The following is a 21,693-nucleotide window of genomic DNA, read 5'->3' on the forward strand; positions in this document are numbered from 1 at the left end:
GACTGAGGTGAGGTTGACTGGCCTGTAGTTCCCAGGATCCTCCTTCTTCCCTTTTTTAAAGATGGGCATGACATCAGCCTTTTTCCAGTCGTCTGGGACTTCCCCCGATCGCCATGAGTTTTCAAAGATAATGGCCAATGGCTCTGCAATCACATCCGCCAACTCCTTTAGCACTCTTGGATGCAGCACATCCGGCCCCATGGACTTGTGCTCATCCAGCTTTTCTAAATAGTCCCAAACCACTTCTTTCTCCACAGAGGGCCGGCCACCTCCTCTCCATTCTGTGCTGCCCAGTGCAGCAGTCTGGGAGCTCACCTTGTTCGTGAAGACAGAGGCAAAAAAAGCATTGAATACATTAGCTTTTTCCACATCCTCTGTCACTCGGTTGCCTCCCTCATTTAGTAAGGGGCCCACACTTTCCTTCACTACCACTCATGACTTTTGGGAAAATGGCTCTTTAATTCTACTCCCCATTGTTTCTGTGCCAGGAGACCCAGAACAACCCAACCAGCTAACAAAGCGTTAAATAACCTCTGCTTCAATGATACAAGTTTCAGAGTAACAGCCGTGTTAGTCTGTATCCGCAAAAAGAAAAGGAGGATTTGTGGCACCTTAGAGACTAACAAATTTATTTGAGCATAAGCTTTCGTGAGCTACAGCTCACTTCATCAGATGCATGCAGTGGAAAATACAGTGGAGAGATTTTACATACACAGAGAACATGAAACAATGGGTATTACCATACACACTGTAAGGAGAGTGATCAGGTAAGCTGAGCTATTACCAGCAGGAGAGAAAAAAAACCTTTTGTAGGGTTAATCAAGGTGGGCCATTTCCAGCAGTTGACAAGAACATGTGAGGAACAGTGGGGGCGGGGGGGAGTAAACATGGGGAAAAAGTTTTACTTTGTGTAATGACACATCCACTCCCAGTCTTTATTCAAGCCTAAGTTAATTGTATCCAGTTTGCAAATTAATTCCAATTCAGCAGTCTCTCATTGGAGTCTGTTTTTGAAGTTTTTTTGTTGAAGAATTGCCACTTTTAGGTCTGTAATCGAGTGACCAAAGAGATTGAAGTGTTCTCCAACTGGTTTATGAATGTTATAATTTTTGACGTCTGATTTGTGTCCATTTATTCTTTTATGTAGAGACTGTCCAGTTTGGCCAATGTACATGGCAGAGGGGCATTGCTGGCACATGATGGCATATATCACATTGGTAGATGTGCAGATGAACGAGCCTCTGATAGTGTGGCTGATGTGATTAGGCCCTATGATGGTGTCCCCTGAATAGATATGTGGACACAGTTGGCAACTGGCTTTGTTGCTAGGATAGGTTCCTGGGTTAGTGGTTTTGTTGTGTGGTGTGTGCTTACTGGTGAGTATTTGCTTCAGGTTGGCGGGCTGTCTGTCAGCAAGGACTGGCCTGTCTCCCAAGATCTGTGAGAGTGAGGGGTCGTCCTTGATGATGCATTGGAGAGGTTTTAGTTGGGGGCTGAAGGTGACGGCTAGTGGTGTTCTGTTATTTTCCTTGTTAGGCCTGTCCTGTAGTACGTGACTTCTGGGTACTCTTCTGGCTCTGTCAGTTTGTTTCTTCACTTCAGCAGGTGGGTATTGTAGTTGTAAGAATGGTTGACAGAGATCTTGTAGGTGTTTGTCTCTGTCTGAGGGGTTGGAGCAAATGCGGTTGTATCGTAGAGCTTGGCTGTAGACGATGGATCGTGTGGTGTGGTCTGGGTGAAAGCTGGAGGCATGTAGGTAGGAATAGCGGTCAGTAGGTTTCCGGTATAGGGTGGTGTTTATGTGACCATCGCTTATTAGCACCATAGTGTCCAGGAAGTGGATCTCTTGTGTGGACTGGTCCAGGCTGAGGTTGATGGTGGGATGGAAATTGTTGAAATCATGGTGGAATTCCTCAAGGGCTTCTTTTCCATGGGTCCAGATGATGAAGATGTCATCAGTATAGCGCAAGTAGAGTAGGGGCATTAGGGGACGAGAGCTGAGGAAGCGTTGTTCTAAGTCAGCCATAAAAATGTTGGCATACTGTGGGACCATGCGGGTACCCATAGCAGTGCTGCTGATTTAAAGGTATACATTGTCCCCAAATGTGAAATAGTTATGGCTGAGGACAAAGTCACAAAGTTCAGCCACCAGGTTAGCCGTGACATTATCGGGGATAGTGTTCTTGACGGCTTGTAGTCCATCTTTGTGTGGAATGTTGGTGTAGAGGGCTTCTACATCCATAGTGGCCAGGATGGTGTTATCAGGAAGATCACCGATGGATTGAAGTTTCCTCAGGAAGTCAGTGGTGTCTCGAAGGTAGCTGGGAGTGCTGGTAGCATAGGGCCTTAGGACGGAGTCTACATAGCCAGACAATCCTGCTGTCAGGGTGCGAATGCCTGAGATGATGGGGCATCCAGGATTTCCAGGTTTATGGATCTTGGGTAGTAGATAGAATACCCCTGGTCGGGGTTCCAGGGGTGTGTCTGTGCGGATTTGTTCTTGTGCTTTTTCAGGGAGTTTCTTGAGCAAATGATGTAGTTTCTTTTGGTAACCCTCAGTGGAATAAGAGGGTAATGGCTTGTAGAAAGTGGTGTTGGAGAGCTGCCGAGCAGCCTCTTGTTCATATTCCGACCTATTCATGATGACAACAACACCTCCTTTGTCAGCCTTTTTGATTATGATGTCAGAGTTGTTTCTGAGGCTGTGGATGGCATTGTGTTCTGCACGGCTGAGGTTATGGGGCAAGTGATGCTGCTTTTCCACAATTTCAGCCCGTGCACGTAGGCGGAAGGACTCTATGTAGAAGTCAAGTCTGTCGTTTGGACCTTCAGGAGGAGTCCACCCAGAATCCTTCTTTTTATAGTGTTGGTAGGAAGGTCTCTGTGGGTTAGTATGCTGTTCAGAGGTGTGTAAGAAATATTCCTTGAGTCGGAGACATCGAAAATAGGATTCTAGGTCAACATCAAACTGTATCATGTTCGTGGGGGTGGAAGGGCAGAAGGAGAGGCCCCGAGATAGGACAGATTCTACTGCTGGGCTAAGAGTATAGCTGGATAGATTAACAATATTGCTGGGTGGTTTAAGGGAACCACTGTTGTGGCCCCTTGTGGCATGTAGTAGTTTAGATAGTTTAGTGTCCTTTTTCTTTTGTAGAGAAGCAAAGTGTATGTTGTAAATGGCTTGTCTAGTTTTTGTAAAGTCCAGCCACGAGGAAGTTTGTGTGGAAGGTTGGTTTTTTATGAGAATATCCAGTTTTGAGAGCTTATTCTTAATCTTTCCCTGTTTGCTGTATAGGATGTTGATCAGGTGGGACTGGGAGTGGATGTGTCATTACACAAAGTAAAACTATTTCCTCATGTTTATTTCCCCCCCCCCCACCTGTTCCTCACAGGTTCTTGTCAACTGCTGGAAATGGCCCACCTTGATTATCACTACAAAAGGTTTTTTTTCTCCCCTGCTAGTAATAGCTCACCTTACCTGATCACTCTCGTTACAGTGTGTATGGTAACACCCATTGTTTCATGTTCTCTGTTTATATAAAATCTCCCCACTATATTTTCCACTGCATGCATCCGATGAAGTGAACTGTAGCTCACAAAAGCTTATGCTCAAATAAAAATGATATAAGTGTATCCCAGTGTCATAGGCACTTCACTTTGTACTGACACATCCCTTGGTCTGACCTCATTCTACTAGAGCCCCAGCTGAGATAAGGCCCCCACACTAGGAGCTGTAGACAAATGTAGTGAGAAAGTCCCGGCTCACAGTCTAACTAGACAAGACAGAAAACAGCTGGAAGGAGAGAAAAACAAAGGCACAGAAAGGGAAGGGGAATTGTCTAAGGTCACCCAATTAGTGGACTGCAGAGCTGGGAGTAGAGCCCATGTCTCTTGAAAAAAGAAAAGGAGGACTTGTGGCACCTTAGAGAGTAACAAATTTATTAGAGCATAAGCTTTTGTGGGCTACAGCCCACTTCATCAGATGCATAGAATGGAACATATAGTAAGATATATACCACGAAAGCTTATGCTCAAATAAATTTTTTAGTCTGTAAGGTGCCACAAGTACTTCTGTTCTTTTTGTGGATACAGACGAACACGGCTGCTACTCTGAAACATGTCTCTTGAGTCACCGTGCCCTGCCACGTGGACCATACTGCCTCTCAGTTACAATTTACTCTCATTACATTTATAATCAGGCATGAAGGCAAAGGTTTAGAAAATAATTCCCCCAGGTACTGCTGTGCAGTGAGGATAGCGTCTGATAGCATTGTTACATCCTTACACTTAGATAACAAGGCTCTTTGAAACATGCTGGATAGAAAGAGATATTTTAGAATGTCTGTGTAATTTAACTATATCAATGCCATTGTTTTAACAACTGCAGTGTAATCATCAGTGTATAGTTAATTGGTTAATGATAAGGCCAAGTAAACAAGTATAATTTTCAGCATAATCACATTTTGTGGAGCAGACATAACACCTGCAGTGTGTGTGTCTCTGCGTGAGAAGTTATTACGCTGATTAGAAAGTGACACAAATATTGAAGGGCTTGATCTTGCTCCTATTTCAGTCGGGGGTATGGTGGGGAGGGAGTTTGCAGGTTGCCATTCGCTTCAGAGGAAGCAGGATCAGACCCGTACTTACACAGAATACCAGCCACAAGAGAAGAAAACCTTCCTTCTCCAGACCAGAAGGACTTTTGCCCTCTAGAACAAAGACTTCCAAACACAACATGCAGCATTTGTGACCCTAACACCTTCTGATCTACTTTAGTGCCAAAATGGCTTGTGGCCTTTGTTGGGTTACACTTTGCTGTTAGTTTTGCTTTTTTGATGATTTTTAAAAGCTTATTTAGGCACTTTAGATTTTTTGTTTTTGTTGCTAAACAAATGTTGTTTACATACTGAAATAAAACAGATGGTTTGTAAACCCTAGACAGAAGGTTCTTTATTTGTTTATGAAAGATAGCTGGGCTCTTACGGAATTATGAGGGTAAAACTTGGAAAGTGTGTTGAACCCCCTTCACTGGGAAAGCTAGATAGTGTTGACTTTTCTTACAAACAGGTATTGACCAATAGCCATTGACAATATCAATGGTAAAAAAACATTTTGCTTTGGGATTTACAGATTTAATTGGGTTAGGCATTTTGGATACAACAGCTGCACAAGCTAGAGTTACTTAATTTAATTTTTGATAATTAATAATAAGATGCCATGATCCATTTGGCATTCGTACTGGCCAGATTAGAGAATTGCATACTGAAGAAGATTTATGGATGATTTTTTGTTGCAGCAAAGATTTAATGGTTTCAGCAGTATGAGGATTGGCATGATTTGGAAAAGGATTTGGGGGATTTTTTTTTTTTCAATTTTAGCAGTTACTTTTTTACACTTATGCGTGTGTTTGGCAAAAGCATTAACATGTTTAGCCACAGTTGCCTGCATCTTTGCTTTCTTTTTTTTATTTTACAATTTTTTTAGGGTACAAACACAGAACAAAAAGACAGTCCTTGTCCCAGAAAGCTTTCAGTCAAAGACCCAGATCCTCAAAAAAAACCAGTGGGAGTTAGGTGCCTAAATACCTCTGAGGATCCGGGCTCAAGAAAGTGTCTACCTTAGGTTTTATATGGTACCTTCTACCCTAGTAATGTCCCTTTGTCCACTAGGGGAAAAAGCAATAAGGAAGTGCAGGACAGGCAGACAGAGGGGAGTGCTGTGGGTGCGGAAATTACCGGCTCAGTCCAGTTGACAAGGCTTTTCAGTATACCCGCTGTTCTAGCAGTACATACAAGCTGTCATCCTGACAAGTATTCTGTTCTTGAGTGTGTATAGAAAATGGATTAGGCTGCGAGTGTATCGAGCAGTGGAGTGGGATTAAAGCTTTGGGATTATGAGGGTTGCTTTTGCTTCTCTCTGTTTACTGAGTAATGTGGAGACTGACTGTGCCAGTTGTAGGGAAGCTCAGAGTCACTAATGTTTGAACGCTGCAGTCCAGTGACATGGGCTCTGCTGGAGTTTGTGGTCAGTGTCCATGTGGTTTGATAACTGCCAGTGGAAAACACCCTGCACAGGTACCTGGACACATGTAAGGGGTACAGTGTAAGTATAAACATTTCTTTCATTGTCTCCTAGGGATCACATGATATCTACAACCATGAGGTCTCCATAGAAGCAGACTCTTACTTGCCTGTGGATGACACCCTGATCCCTACTGGTTGGTGACTTTGAGAATTGCATTTGTTTGAGGGAGGGGATTTCATAGCTCAGCTGGAGCAGGACTGGCTTTAAGGCAAGGAAAGTCATTCTTAAACATAAGTGAAGTCTCTTATTCCATTAGAGTAATGGATTGATTTTTCTGTTAGCAAACAGGAGTAACGTGGCATGAAATGGGGTCCAAAGCGACATGACAATAGCTCTTCTTGCTTGAGGCAGCTCCGCAGTTTGCACAGAACTGACCCTTGTCTCACCCAAACATAGCTGGAGAGCGATTCCCTAAGCCCTAGTGTGACTGATTGCTTTGCCTTGCAGCCCCCATTATGGTGCTGGTACCTGCTCCATGGTTAATTGAGGTTTCAACAGATGAGTCTGATGTTTGGCCTCCATTTAAAATCCCCCCAAAAGCTGCATGTGTCTCCAAATTGAGAGGTTATATCTGGGTCCCACCTGGGATCCTTCCATCAAATCTGAAGAGATCAGACAAAGTTCTGAGGGGATCAGTGGCATTCTAAAAGTCTAACACTTTTTGCCATGTACCGCACAGGAGAGGGATCTGTGACCTCATGTGTATGCCAGCTAGTGAGTCACATGTCATCTGTACAGCGACACACGAGCTCTGTGTCTAAAGATCTCATGTGCCTAGACCATGCAAAGAGCAGTTGGTGAGCTAACACATCATTCTGCTTTGTTTCAGAGATACGGGTGTGAAACAAATTACACAGCCATGTGTTCTGACATGGACATTTCCCATATGCCACATGCAAGGAAGAAAGTTGAGAGGTTGACTTTCACCACAGAGGCAGAGTTAAGGGGATTTGGCTGCCTTAACTGTGAATTTCTCTCCTTTCAGAGGTTTGGCTATTTTGGGAACTCAATTCAGAACTTCCAGGATTTCTGTCCTTTTTTTTTTTTTTTTTTTTTTTTTAAATCTAGCACCCTTGAAACGCAATTTACATTCTAACGTTCAAATGTGATTTACATTTACATTCAAACCACTGGCAGTGCCTGCAGCCTTCCTCAGTGGATAAAGCACAGTGTGAGTAGCCACCGGCTGACTCACCACTCTCGGCATGTGGTGAGCGTTCCCACATGGGGCAAATAAATGAGGCAGTTAACCAGTAAACAAGGTGAGTGATTCAGCTTGTCATCAGAGGACAGTTACTGGAGAGACAGGAAGGGGGAGGCTGGAAGGAAGGGCGAGAGAAGCCCCGGATCTCCAGGAGGTGAGATCTCTTCCCCCCCATCGTGTGTCTGGGGAGAAGGGGAAAGCCTCATGTTGTGGGGAACAAGCCCTCATATAGCACCTTGTGAATGAAGCACGCAGGGTTGAACTTGCCATGGGAGTGTGTGAGGAGTGTTTGCAGAGAGGAATCCAGGGTGAGGGACTTTACTCTGCTACACATAGGTATGAGTAACTTCATCAGATCATCTCGGGGCATCATGGTCTCCATGCTTCCATTGCGTAAATGAGTGGGGAGGGGAAGCCAGTGTAACCCTTTTTGCCTGCGGTTTTTGGTCTCTCTGGGTACCTGTAGGTATGTCTATGCTGCAGCTGGGAGTGAGCCCCAGCCTGGGTAGACAGACTTGCACTAGAAGGCTAAAAACAGGTGTGTGGGCGTTGCAGCTCTGGCAGAGGCTTAGGCTCGCCGCCCCCCTAGGCTTGAGTTTGGGTGGCCAGTCCAAGTCTCCACCTAAGCCGCAGGGCCAAAGTCCCGCAGCTGTTTTGAGCGCTCTAGCCCGAGCCACGCCAGCGCAAGTCTGTCTCTCTGGCCTGTGAGACTTGCTCCCAGCTGCCTCTCATGCCCTTCTCCCCGTCTTATCCCCACCTCCTTCCTCCAGCCCGGCTGCTGGTGCTGTTGCGAGCTGAGCAGCTCCTAGTGCTAGCACCTGGTTCCTTTTCCCCTTTCCATCCTCCTGCAATGCCTGGCTTACTCAGGCTCATCTAGCAGAGTTTTCCACATGATCTTGAGGTCCTACTATCCCCATAAGCTGTGCCTGGATAATCTGTCCCTCAAAGCCTGGTCATATTACATGATGGGAATCCCTGTTATAGTCTGATTGCTTTGTTTCACATGCGATGGGTTAGATCGTCAACTACCATAAATCAGCATAACTCGATTGCTGTCTCCCTGGGGCGACACCGACTGACACCAGCCGAGGAGTGGGCCTAGCAGCTTGTACTATGAATGACTGCCTTGGTGATGAGCTGTGGCGGCTGGGAGCCCCAGGATCTTTTAAATCATGCAGGCGGGCCGCAGGGCTCCTAGGCATACACGGGGTGGTACCGGCAAAGGCCGCCAGGTTGGCATGTGGAAGCCCTGGCCGTGCCCATTGACTGTTCTGCCCTGGGGCCTGGAATTGCTGTCGGTGGGCCTGCTGCCAGCAAAGCACTGGCAGCTAAACCTCAGTGGAAACCACCAGAGCCCTCCCCGTCTAACCTCAGAGATGCTTAAATACAATGAGCGCTGGTGGGTGATGTTCACACACTGTATGGGTAACTATGTACAAGAGGAAAGGCGAATCCTTCAAAGTTTTTGGCGAGGTCTTTCCCGGTGTGGAAGTCTCCGTGTTCCAGGGTTTCTCCGTCAGTCTGTTGATTTCAACGGAGTTGTGCTGAAGTGAATCGGAGTATCAAGTGGAGTGCCCCAAGGGTCGGTCCTGGGGCCGGTTTTGTTCAATATCTTCATAAATGATCTGGAGGATGGTGTGGATTGCACTCTCAGCAAATTTGCAGATGATACTAAACTGGGAGGAGTGGTAGATACGCTGGAGGGGAGGGATAGGATACAGAAGGACCTAGACAAATTGGAGGATTGGGCCAAAAGAAATCTGATGAGGTTCAATAAGGATAAGTGCAGGGTCCTGCACTTAGGACGGAAGAACCCAATGCACAGCTACAGACTAGGGACCGAATGGCTAGGCAGCAGTTCTGCGGAAAAGGACCTAGGGGTGACAGTGGACGAGAAGCTGGATATGAGTCAGCAGTGTGCCCTTGTTGCCAAGAAGGCCAATGGCATTTTGGGATGTATAAGTAGGGGCATAGCGAGCAGATCGAGGGACGTGATCGTTCCCCTCTATTCGACATTGGTGAGGCCTCATCTGGAGTACTGTGTCCAGTTTTGAGCCCCACACTTCAAGAAGGATGTGGATAAATTGGAGAGAGTCCAGCGAAGGGCAACAAAAATGATTAGGGGTCTGGAACACATGAGTTATGAGGAGAGGCTGAGGGAGCTGGGATTGTTTAGCCTGCAGAAGAGAAGAATGAGGGGGGATTTGATAGCTGCTTTCAACTACCTGAAAGGGGGCTCCAAAGAGGATGGCTCTAGACTGTTCTCAATGGTAGCAGATGACAGAACGAGGAGTAATGGTCTCAAGTTGCAGTGGGGGAGGTTTAGATTGGATATTAGGAAAAACTTTTTCACTAGGAGGGTGGTGAAACACTGGAATGCGTTACCTAGGGAGGTGGTAGAATCTCCTTCCTTAGAGGTTTTTAAGGTCAGGCTTGACAAAGCCCTGGCTGGGATGATTTAACTGGGAATTGGTCCTGCTTCGAGCAGGGGGTTGGACTAGATGACCCTCTGGGGTCCCTTCCAACCCTGATATTCTATGATTCTATGATTGAGCCAGGCCCCATGTTTCTGGGCCTTAAGGTTTTCGTTGCAAGCATAAACACCCAACTCGAGTGTAATCTGTGCTGCAGGTTTCACCAGGAGGGCGCACCCATCGCGGGTGCGCCGCTCACCCTGGCTAAGGTCCGCAGCATGGAGAAGGGAGAAAGAGTTGCAAAGGCCCTGAGTGAGTGTCCAGGCTCCTTACTCCTCTTGGCTGAGGGAGAGAAGGAGTTAAATTTAACGGGTTCTCTGTGCCTGTGTCCTCTCCACTTGACACCAGCTGAGGCCAGACCGAGAGCACTCCTGCTGTACCAGCTGCTCCCAGAACTGGCCTTATACCCGCCACCCACCCGGCAGCCGAGGCCCCTTCCCAAGAGCTAGGATGGGCAGGAGCCAAAGATCCCAGCAGTCCTCGTAGAACACCAGTGCCTCCCTAGGGACTGGGGAGCTGGCGCTGTTTGTGAGCTCTGAGGAGCAGCGGGGAGGCCCCTGCCCAGCTAGGGCAGAGATGGCTGCTCCCGCACTGAAGAGCTAACAGGTTTGGGTGCGGGGAAGCAGAAAACTGATTAATTTGTGCAGCTGAGGTGGAAGAGACCACAGAACTGATGAGCTGGGGGTGGGAGGAAATGGAGGGGGCATGGCGTTATGGGCATATGGAGGATGAATGAGGGAAAGTTGGGGTGTCTGACATGCGGGGAGGGGTGAAGCAGTGATGGAATAGCAGGGTCTGACAGGTGTGCGCATGTTTGTGTGTCCCTCTGTCCACACAGAGATCTGACAAGGGTGTGTGTGTGTGTCCCCCTCTGTCAGCCAGGACTTTGACCTGTGTCTGTGTCCCTCTCTGTCCATCCAGGGGTTTGATGGGTGTGTGCATGAGTGTGTCCCTCTGTCATCCAGGGGTCTGACGTGTGTGTCTGTCTGTCCCTCTGTCCACCCAGGGACCTGACGGGTGTGTGTGTCCCTCTGTCCACCCGGGGGTCTGAAGGGTGTGTCTGTGTGTCTGTCCAGGAGTGTGTGTCTATGGCTGTATGAGTGTGTGGGGTGGGAGTGTTGTGTGCGTTGGTGTTTCTGGTAAGCCTCGGCAAGCAAAATTTTGCTGGAGCTGGTAGGTTTTATTTCCTTGACGTTTTTGCAAGTCTGTATTACCATATGCCTTCCGGCTCCGCTGTGGGCAAGTCACATTGATTTGCTCCTGGGGGAGGAGGTGTGAGTAGATCTAGGTGAATCTTCATTATTAAGCCTCATGCATCTCCTCCGGATCCAGGACCCAATTCAGCAAGAGACTGAATGTAGGCACATCAGTATTCCTCTGGGCTTCAGAATGCAAAATGGCATTGACTTCAGTGGGACTGATGCCATGCTTAGAGTTAAGCCCATGCTAAGTACAAGGCACTTACTTACCTTGCTGAATTGGGACCTTAGTATAATGTTTCAATGGATGCTCATGCATTTTAAGTAACATCTGTTCTTGAAAGTTAGCAATTACCTGGCTGGTTATTTAAGTTTTTAATGGTGCCTTGGCTTGATAGTCCTGTTTTCTGTATCTATTTGCCTTTTAACATTTTGGATAAGTGAATACGTTAAGGCAAAAAACTAGAGGGATAGTCTGTGCTGAGTGGGTTAGGCGGAGGTTGTGTATATTTTAAAAACCATTTTGTGCGGGGCTGTCTCTCTCTCTCTCTCTCTTTTTTTTCAGCACAAGTAGCAGACACTTGAATAAAACAGTTTCTCTTTTTAAAGTGATTCTTCCTCCACTCCGATGTATTCAGTAGAATTCTACATTTAGATTGGATTGAAAGCCACAAAAATGCATGACTTGTAAGATAAAGAGTGATTCTGAGCATTTGCAAAGAAGAACTGGTGCAGAGCAACTGATGAGTTCAAAGTGAGTAGATCTGAAAAGCCAGGGCAGTCGGCAGCGAGGTGAGGCTGTGACTGCTGATGTGAGAAGAGAAATGTCCCCAAACAGAGACTTCAGGGTAACAAAAAGGTGAACTGTGTGATGGGAAGTTTGTCATTCCATTCAAAGTTACCCGCATTGGCGATAAATCCGAGCAAATAAAAACCTGGCAATGGCCAGGAAAATAGTTCATACAAAACTTGGTCACAGACGGCAGCACTGCGCCAGAGAACCGGTGGCTGTGATCCATGGCCCTGATCTTACGCTGCCTGTCACTTACACCTGTGCTTCCAAATCTGGCTGGCAGCGTGTGGCACCTGCTGTGTGGCATAATTTCCTATTGTCAAGGACTGTGCCGAGTGGAGGAAGAGTCACTTTAAAGAGAGAAACTGTTTTGCTCAGGTGTCTACTTGTGCTTAAAAAAACAACAACACAGAGCCACACACAATGGTCTTAAAAATACGCGCAACCTCCACCTCACCCACCAAGCACAGAATATCCATCTAATATCTTTGGCAGCATTTGACACCTGCTCTGTGGTATTGTTTCCTATTGTAAAGGTCTGTGCAGGGAGTGGGAAATGACGGCCCTGTGTGACTGTGAAGAAGGGGATGATTTTCAAAGGGCAGCTAGGCACCAAATTCCCATCTGTGCCTCTGAAAATCTCCCCTCAAGTTACAACTTTTTGTTAATGGGTTTGAATGCTTTGGGCTCAAACAATTCTTAAGGTCCACCAGAAGTGGAGAGATCACAGTCTGTGACCTTGTTCTCTCTGTGGGCTTTATTATTAGCATATCAGGTCACTATTACAGTCTTCTCTAGCTTCTCTCTACTTCTTCCATTTGCATTTACTTATTACGTATCCATGTGCTGACGTGTGTGTTAGGGCTTCTAAAGAGTGATTATTTGGGTATGTTCTTCTACACTTTATTTGCCGATTGTCACTTGTTATGGCACTTAAATACAAATAATGTAAGAGTTCGGCCGGCCCTGGGGGGTGCGAGTGCACACTGGAGCCCCCCGGTTCAATCTGCCGTGAATAGCCTGCTCTGTACTCTGAATGCAGCATGTGTGACATGTTGAATTCCACCCACAGTCCTGGTGGAGTTTGGTCCATTATTCTCCCTACACCTTTCCTTGGCTACGTAACCCTTGGCAGTATTCGTTGCCATATGGGTATAACTCGATGTGCAGAACAAACCATTCAGAAGTTTCTTGTTAATTTCAGAGGGTTTGATGATGCCTGTAAGGCCCAGTCTTGTGTCCCAGAGTTCCATGGTCCACAGCGTGCGGGGTGCATAAACCGCTCTCTCTCTTTAATGAGGGCATATGCCGCTCCTCACATGGCTAGCCATCTCTGCTGATTGGTAGTTAGAGATGGAGTCATGGCTCTGCCCACTCCCGGCCTCTCTGGTGGGAGCCCCTTCTCAGCAGCCCCTGCACTCGAACACACTCACTATGTGATCACATGAGGCCCCAGTCTAGCAGCTGACAGTGATTTTTAGCAAAGCCAAGTGATCTGCAATAGACGTTACCTCACTGCAGCAATCGGTGACACCACACAGCCACGTGTGCAGATCCGGCACTATTCATAGCCAGCTTGTGACTTGTACACCGATGGTGCTTGAGGGTAAGCCATGAGCTGCCATCAGCAGCTGAGGAAATGCTGGTGATGATGTTGCAGTGGGGGAGGTTTTCAAGTTGCAGTGGGGGAGGTTTAGGTTGGATATTAGGAAAAACTTTTTCACTGAGAGGGTGGTGAAACACTGGAATGCGTGGCCTAGGGAGGTGGTAGAATCTCCTTCCTTAGAGGTTTTTAAGGTCAGGCTTGACAAAGCCCTGGCTGGGATGATTTAACTGGGAATTGGTCCTGCTTCGAGCAGGGGGTTGGACTAGATGACCTTCTGGGGTCCCTTCCAACCCTGATATTCTATGACTCTATGTGACTGAGAGTATTGCACAATACCAGCATGTTCATGAAAACGCTGGGTGCTGGGAAACTCAACCACAGAGAAATATGAAGTTGGATCCTGAGTCAGCCTAGATAATTTTATGTTTCTAGAATAACTAGCTGCGGTTGGAGGTGGCGCTCATCCAGCCTTGGCCCTCATCCATTTCCCCAGTCAACTAATCACTGTGTGTGTTCTGCGTAGCAATAAGGTGATGGAGGAAATCAATGGCAGCTAAGGTCAGTTTGTGCTCACCAGTGGGGTGACAAATATCTAGCAACTCTTTGGGAACCATGGGCCAGATCCTGAGCGCCAGCTAAGCTGTGCAGGACACAGAGGGAGTGGGGAAAGGTGGCTCTAGGCAACATCTCTGTTCCCCTAATCCTGGGGCTGTGAGGTGCTTCAGGGGCGGGACAGGAGCCTGGGTCTGCAAGAGGGCAGACGCACAACCGGCAGCCGTGGTAGGGCTGCGTGCATTACCGTATGGACCCTGTGGGAATAAATACCACAGGACGTACTGCCTCAGGAGGAGGAGTCCAGGAAGTGTCTGTACAACAAGATGGACTCCCCTGTTGGCTGTAAGGGTGGACATGCCTCTTGGCTTGCTCTGGGACTCCTGACTCCAGCACTGACTTTCAGAGCTGTTCCTAGTCTCTGACTGCCACTGCTCTGACCACTAGGTATGACTGCCCAAGCCCCAGTCATGACTGACTGACTGGCTAGGCAGTAGTTTGTCTCTGGTGAAATTTACAGCAACCTCAGGGATGCTCTAAATTTTGCCAGCAATAATGTTCCCATAGGGACTGTTCTACCAAGGATCACCGGGGTCTCCAAGATGCTTCTGGCCCACCCCAGTGCCTAAGGGGATGCTGGAACAGGTAGTCAAAACTGGCTACACCTACTTTATATGCCACACAGGGACTCTCCTACAGTAGGGTAATCTACCCATAAAGCGAGCTAATTGTCCTGTCTGAGAAGCACCAAGCAGTTGGACGGGGGCCTGAAGATCTGCTGTATCCATGCTAAAAAGCTGAGGTGCTCTGATCTGAATGTTCTTCCTCTTCTCTTTCCTTTCAGTAGGAGGTTAAATCATGGGTTGGTCTCAGTTACCTTTCCAGCCTCCTTTAAGTCATTGTCTCTTGTTCCAAACCATTGGTCGTCCGGCTTGCTGCGTGGTGGAGGCATGTTATGCTGCCATGATGCAGGACATCCCGCTAGAGGAGCTCTCTGAAGCAGAGGAGAGAAGGGATGTGGAGGAAGTGGTTGTGGGATATGACTAAGAAAATTTGCAGTGAGTGGGCTTGTATCAGCTTCGGTACACGAGAACTGAGCGTGGTTCACACAGGCACAAGCCAGGAGGTGCCGGTCTCGGGCGGCTTGCAGCAGCTACTCCTGCTGGAAAGAGGCAGCAGCTGACAGTGGTGGAATTGAGCAGGGGGTGATTGGAGGATGTGGCACTTGAAGCTTATGAGGATTGGCCTGGAGATTATCCCTGATTTACAGCTGGGGACACACAGAGGGGAAGTGGCTTGTCCCAGGTCACCCTGCCTCTTGTGCATGTGGGAGAAGGGAAAGAGACACCACAGATAACACCAATAGCCCTCTGTGTTGGGAACTGGCTGTCACCAAGGTCTAGCACGCTGTTAAGGCTGTGCACCTCACACCCCTCCTTGTTTAATTATCCTTTTAATCTGAGCTAAGGGGCCCAGACTAAATGTACGTTTGCACTTTGGGGGACAACATGCAGACTCACAATGTATCAGTCACCGAATCACTGCAGATCCCTGACTGAGGGCCTGAGCCAGACCCCACTGAAGTGTGTGGGAAGACTCCCATTGAATTCAGCAGGCTTTGGGTGAGGCCCTGACACTGAGCAGCGTGATGTGAAGTAGAAAGGCCCCGAGGAAGGGAGCAGTTTGTCACCTTCGAGCACTGTGAGGAAGTTCTTGTGGTGCAAAGTTGTCATGAGTTGCTCATCTGAGAAGAGTGCGCTGCGGTTACTGGGATCACAGACACTTTAGAGCACAGGCAGGCAAACTTTTTGGCCCGAGGGCCACATCCGCGTTGGAAACCTGTACGGAGGGCTGGGTAGGAAAGGCTGTGCCTCCCCAAACAGCTTGGCCCCCGCCCCCTATCCGCCCCCTCCCACTTCCCAACCCCCTCAGAACCCCCGACCCATCCGACCCCCCGGGCTCCTTGTCCCCTAACTGCCCCCTGGCCCCCACCCCCTATCCAACTCTCCCTGTTCCCTGAGGGCCCCGACCCTTATCCACACCCCCGCCCCCAGACAGGCCCCCACAGGACTCCCATGCCTATCCAAACCCCCCTGTCCCCTGACAACTCGCCCCCCAAGAACTTTTGCCCCATCCAACCTCCCCATGTTCCCTGTCCCCTGACTGACCCGACCCCTATCCAAACCCCTGCCCCTAACCGTCCCCGGGACCCTCTGCCCCTTATCCAACCCCCCCTGCTCCCCGCCCCCTTACCATGCTGCTCAGAGCAGCAGGAGCTCGCAGCCCCACTGCCTGGACAGAGCCAGCCACATTTCCGCGCTGCCTGGCAGGAGTGGCGGGCCAGAGCGCTGGCAGCGTGGCGTGCTGAGGCTGCAGGGGAGGTGGGACAGCAGGGGAGAAGTCAGGGGCTGGCCTCCCCAGCCGGGAGCTCAGGGGCCGGGTAGGACGGTCCTGTGGACCGGCTGTGGCCCGCAGGCCATAGTTTGCCCACCTCTGTCTTAGAGAGAAGCAGTCTGAGCAAAGGGACAAAATGCAAGATTCAGCATAGAGCTTTTCAATGGCTCTTGTAGAGCTGTGACATCAAAGCAGCTCTGGGCCTGGAGGGGGTGCAGCATTTTCTACTGGGATCCCCACCAAAGCAGAATTTCCCATTGCAGTGCAGAGCCTAAAACAACACCGGAGTAAAGACAGACCGGACTCGCAGTGCTCCGAATGTGAAATAACACCAGTGAGGTCAAGGACATTACACCCGTGGGAGTGGGTGGAGAATCAGGCCCTCGGTTTCAGAAGTTTAGCTCCCTAAGGCTAGAGCATTAGAAAAGTGGCTACTGAGTTTGCGTGTCTCAGTTTTTGGGTACCCAATCTGAGATCCTTGGGGCCAAACTTTCAGAGGGGCTGTCCCCCCCACAACTCCAGCCAAAGGGAATGGAAACCTGTGGGTACTTGGCACTTCAGAAAAACCAGCCTTAGGTGTCACAAGCTGAGTTCCCAGCGTCTGAGGTATCCTGAAGTTAGTGTACTCATTTGAAAACGTTGGACACAAACAGTTACCAGTAGCCCGCGTTGGCTTTGCTGTCCAGATCCGTTGTAGCAGGCTTGGGGCCCAATTTACTCTTAGAGGTGCTGCTGATAAAAATGTAGGCCCCTATCCGATGGCAATGGAGATGCGTCACTGAGCACTGGATCATCCCGTCAGTCAGGTATCGGCACGTGCACACTGAACCTGCCCCATGTGAAACCAGTGCCACAGGGCCACGGGAACAGCTTTGCTATTGAACGTGGCTTGCTCCAAAAAGTCATGTCTCTGAGTCAGCCTTGGAAGTTTTGATATCAAATTCCCCTTGCTTTGAAGCAAAGTGACTTGATTCTGAGTGTCAATGTGTGTTTGCAGTACCAGGAGGAGGAGGGAGGAAGTAGATGTTCCATCTGCTTAATTATTTTACTGTTGACTGAGTTTAGAAAAATCCCCGTGTGCTCTTCCTTAGCATGAGCCGCACTTTGCTTGTCGAGAGAGCCACCTGCTGTTTTCAGTAACCAGTTCTAAGACTGCTATTTCTTAGAGCCCTAGCTAGAGAAACCACATACAACAGTCGTCTTGTCGAAGCAGGTGTGCTTGCATGTTGGCATCTTTCTACTTCTTCCAAGGGCGTTGCTCTATGGGCCTTCTGCGATAACCGAGGAGAATTGCAGAACATCAGGCCATGCCTTGGTGGGTTTACTCTGGACGTGTGGGGAGCTGGGGCATGTTGTGTGCACTTCATGCTGACTTGCGGCCTCATGTCTTACATTTTAAACCCCGTCCATTATGATCAGGGAATATACACAGAGAGCTGGGGGGAAACAATTCTCACACTGTCTGAAAGGCTGCAACATAACACGACTTTATTTCTTAGAATCCAGAAATCTAACACACACAAACCAAATGGAGCCAGAGACAAAGCAGGCTGCTCCCTAAGGCAGAGAAGCACAATTCATCCTACTGTAGGCTGGGTCACTGCAGACTGACTGCTGGCACACTTCCCTCAGAGCCCCCTAACCTGTCCGCAAGACCGGGAAGCCTCTTGGAACTTAATCGCTTGTAATTTCAATAGGTATAATTTTCAGTACCCTAGCCCCAAGGGAGTAGGGAGTTATCCTGGTTGTTCTGAGCTTCTGCAGAATCTCTGCTTTCACATAAAAAGAAGAGTAGGTTTCTAGCCTTTATGGTGGTGAGGGAAACTTGATAAATCTGAACTGAGTGTAACCAGTGTTGTATTGATCAGGGGTTGTGAGCACCTCTCTGGCCAGGGGGTTGCATTGTGTATGTCTGCCTAGAGCATGGGGGTGTGAGGGTGGGTGAGCGTGCCTCCATTTATCCAGGGGTGTGGAATGGGTGTAAGTATGTGTCTCCATCCAGAAGGGTGATGGGGAAGGGTCGGTGTGTTCATCCCAGGGTTTGAGAGCGTGTACGTAAAAAGCCCAAGTGAACGAAAATGGGTGAGGTCAGTGCGCCCACAGGAGATTTCCCTCTCAAGAATAAACCTGGATCAGTTCTTTTCTTGCTGGGAGTTTCTACAAGATACCCTAGAGAACAGCCCATTGATCTCCCCTGCCGAGCTGTAGCTACACACCTCCTGCCTCAGCCATGCACACTGCTACTTAGGCCAGAATGTACAGTGGCACAGCTAGGTTGGTTAGAAGTGTGAAAGACTCCTCACCTCCTAGCTACGGAGCTGGGTTGGCAAAACCCGCGGGAGAGAGGCAGCTATGCTGACACCCGGGCAGCCAGAAGCCATCTGGTAACGTCGGTCAGGAGGGTGGTGTCCCTCTGCCATCAGAAAAACTCTTGTCAGCGGAGCTGTCTGTACTCGTGGCTCTGCCAGCGTCACTCTACTGCCATGGGCTCTGTAGCATGGACACGGCCTCAACTGCCTTCTTCTTTTACTAAGTCTCTTTGTCTCTTCCATTTTTCTCTCCTCTCTGTCTCTCTCCCACTTTTTAGATTCTGAGAGGCTGCTGAAGTGACCCACCACGCAGTAACACTGAGCACAGCGTTCAGACTATGCCTCGTCCCGTGCATTTGTAGCAGCCCTCTCGCATTTGCATACACAGTGCGTTGCAAGCTAAGCTATCTTTTGCCTTCCTTGCAGCTGGCTCTGGTTCCTCACCTGCCCCATTTCTTACTGTAAAGCTTAAAAGCAGGGCATGCTTCTCCCTGCCCTGCATGTCTGAGACGGCCATAGCTCAGCAGCGTGAGCTGGCTCACCTCAGCCAGCAGTGCCCCTGCAGAGCCGTGGTTAAGGGTGCATTTTGAAAGAGTTGGTGAAGCCTGAATCTGCTGCTCAGCTGAACCCTGTCACCAGATTAATGGTGTCTCAAGCAGAGGGGCATGGGTGTGGAGCGGACAGTGCCTGTTCATTGTGTGATGTCACAATACAGCAATGCCGAGCGGCATGCTGCTTCCCCCTCCCGCTCTGGCTCTGCACTGCTCGTGTTTCTTGAACAGAGCCCCTGCGCTCACAAGCGTTGTCACTTTGCAGATCACACTGGAGTGGATCTGACCTGGCCCAGATCCTGAGCAAACATCAATGAGTGGGAATGACCCCTGTGAATTAGGCCTCGGAACGAGAGGGTCGCACATTCCATGGCTTCGGTAGGCTGAGCTCGGTGCAGCCCTCCATTCCCTCCCCACATACTAGAGCCTCCCAGCCACCTTGCCAGGGGTTCGGTGTGCTCCCCATTCTTCCCGCCCCCAGGACAGGAGCTGGGTGCACACCCTCATCCCCCTCACCATTATTCCCTGTCTTCAGCCTGTCTGGGAGGTCAGTGACTCGGGGTGTCAACATGCCAACTCCACTGGGTTGAGGGGCAGCACTGCATTAGTATTATGGTTATGTCGGCAGGGCCGCCAGCCAGCTCTTAGGGCTCTAGACAACTGCAGAGTGCTTAAAGCTGTGGCTTTGCTAATCAGTGGCAAGGGCTCCCTGTGTGTCTCCTTCCCCCTTCTCATTTTCCAGTTCCCCCCCAGATCAATAGGGTTCTGCCTGGTGATGCCTAGGACATCCCCTGCAGGTTTGGAAGTGATCGGATGAGGTGTTCACAGACATGCAGAAAATGCCGGGAAGTGCAGTTGTGCTAAGTGTAAAGCCTTGTACGTTTGGCCAACTGTTCTGCATAGCTGGGTGGTGTTGCGTACAGCAGGATGTGAAGCATTGACTGTATTAATGCACTAGGGGCTGATCATAGAATCCTAGAATATCAGGGTTGGAAGGGACCTCAGGAGGTCACCTCGCCCAACCCCCTGCTCATCAGATTGTGCCATTCGGACGCCCGTTTGCTAGTCTGCATGAAATGAGCCTGTGAGCTCGGTCCCGGTCACTGCGGGCAGCACAGACCCCTCCTTCACAGTGTCCTTGTTGGCGTTGCTACGAAAAGCACCAAGGCGTCAATGGGAGACTAGTCTGTCATCCCTACAAGTGGTCCCTTCAGCGCCAGGTTGAGCCGTATTGACTCTGTCCTGTGGGGAAGTCTGTACACAGTGCCTGTACGGTAACTCGTTCTGTAGCTCAACAAAGGGCTTCCATCTCTCAGGCTATCCACTTTTCTCAAGCATGAAATGCTTACTTTAAAAAGTGGTGTAAGGAGTTCTAAGAACACCCAGATGGTAAGGCCCTTATTCAGCAGAACATCTACCTACTTAGAACATCAGCTCTTTGGGACAGGAACTGTCATTTTGTTCCATGTTTGCACAGCGCCTGGTGCAGGGGGGCCTGGGCCACGATGGGGCTCCTACGTACTGCGGCAATGTTAATAATAATAAAACACTCAAGCACATGCTTAACTTTACGTTCCCGGGATTACTTTTGTGCTTAAAGATATGAATGGCCTTAATTGCTTTGCTGGGTTGGTAATACAATATGGGGCGTAACAGTCTTCAAGTACATAAAAAGTTGTTACAAGGAGGAGGGAGAAACATTGTTTTCCTTAACCTCTGAGGACAGGACAAGAAGCAATGGGCTTAAATTGCAGCGAGGGAGGTTTAGGTTGGACATTAGGAAAAACTTCCTAGCTGTCAGGGTGGTTGAGCACTGGAATAAGTTGCCCAGGGAGGTTGTGGAATCTCCAGCATGGGAGGTTGTTAAGAGCAGGTTAGATAAACACCTGTCAGGGATGGTCTCTAATGTTTAGTCCTGCCTCAGTGCAGGGGACTGGACTAGATGACCTGTTGAGGTCCCATCTAGTCCTACATTTCTGTGATTTCTATCGCAGGGTTATCACTGACATCCTTCAGTATTTCAGAGCTGCAGTGTCCTTCTCTTTATGGTTCCTGGAGCCTCTCTGTGAGCTGCCAAAACAGGCTGTGTGCTCACAGAGAGCCTCTCTGTGCTATTTCCCCCCCAGGAGAGGTGGCTGCGGTGCAGGACACCGCTTTTGATCTGAGGAAGCCGGTGGAGCTTGGAAGACACATGCAGAAGTTTCAGCTCCCTGGCTTTGACCATAACTTCTGTTTGGAACGGTCGGAGGTTCGACGCTACTGTGCAAGGTGAGAACTCGATTGCCTCAGCTGTGTAAAGCCGTGGTGGTTCCCTGGCTTCAGATCTTTCTGGTTTGTACCAGTTGTGCTTGAAGCACAGAGGGCATCGACTGGGGACTCCGAAGGAAGGTCCCAATTTTCTGTCCCTTCAATCTACAGGCCACCCATTACCAGGGTATTTGAGCCTCACAGTCTTTAATGTATTCCCCCTCACAAGAGGCCCGTGAGGCAGGGCCGGGCTGCCGTCCCCATGCTGCAGATGGGGAAA

The 21,693-nt window shown here is 49.0% G+C and overlaps 1 protein-coding gene across 3 annotated transcripts in view; it reads left to right on the forward strand.

Moving 5' to 3' along the window:
- GALM (galactose mutarotase) overlaps positions 1-21,693 on the forward strand; it is an 82,172-nt gene that overhangs the window by 57,333 nt on the left and 3,146 nt on the right. For all 3 annotated transcript variants that reach the window (XM_084623576.1, XM_084623577.1, XM_084623575.1), the window contains exons 5-6: positions 6,136-6,217; positions 21,293-21,434. In XM_084623576.1, coding sequence (XP_084479702.1) covers positions 6,136-6,217; positions 21,293-21,434 — 224 coding nt within the window. The remainder of the gene's footprint in view (positions 1-6,135; positions 6,218-21,292; positions 21,435-21,693) is intronic.

The sequence above is a fragment of the Lepidochelys olivacea genome (genome assembly GCF_965140295.1).
Source record: "Lepidochelys olivacea isolate rLepOli2 genome assembly, chromosome: 3".
NCBI classification, from domain to species: Eukaryota; Metazoa; Chordata; order Testudines; family Cheloniidae; genus Lepidochelys; species Lepidochelys olivacea.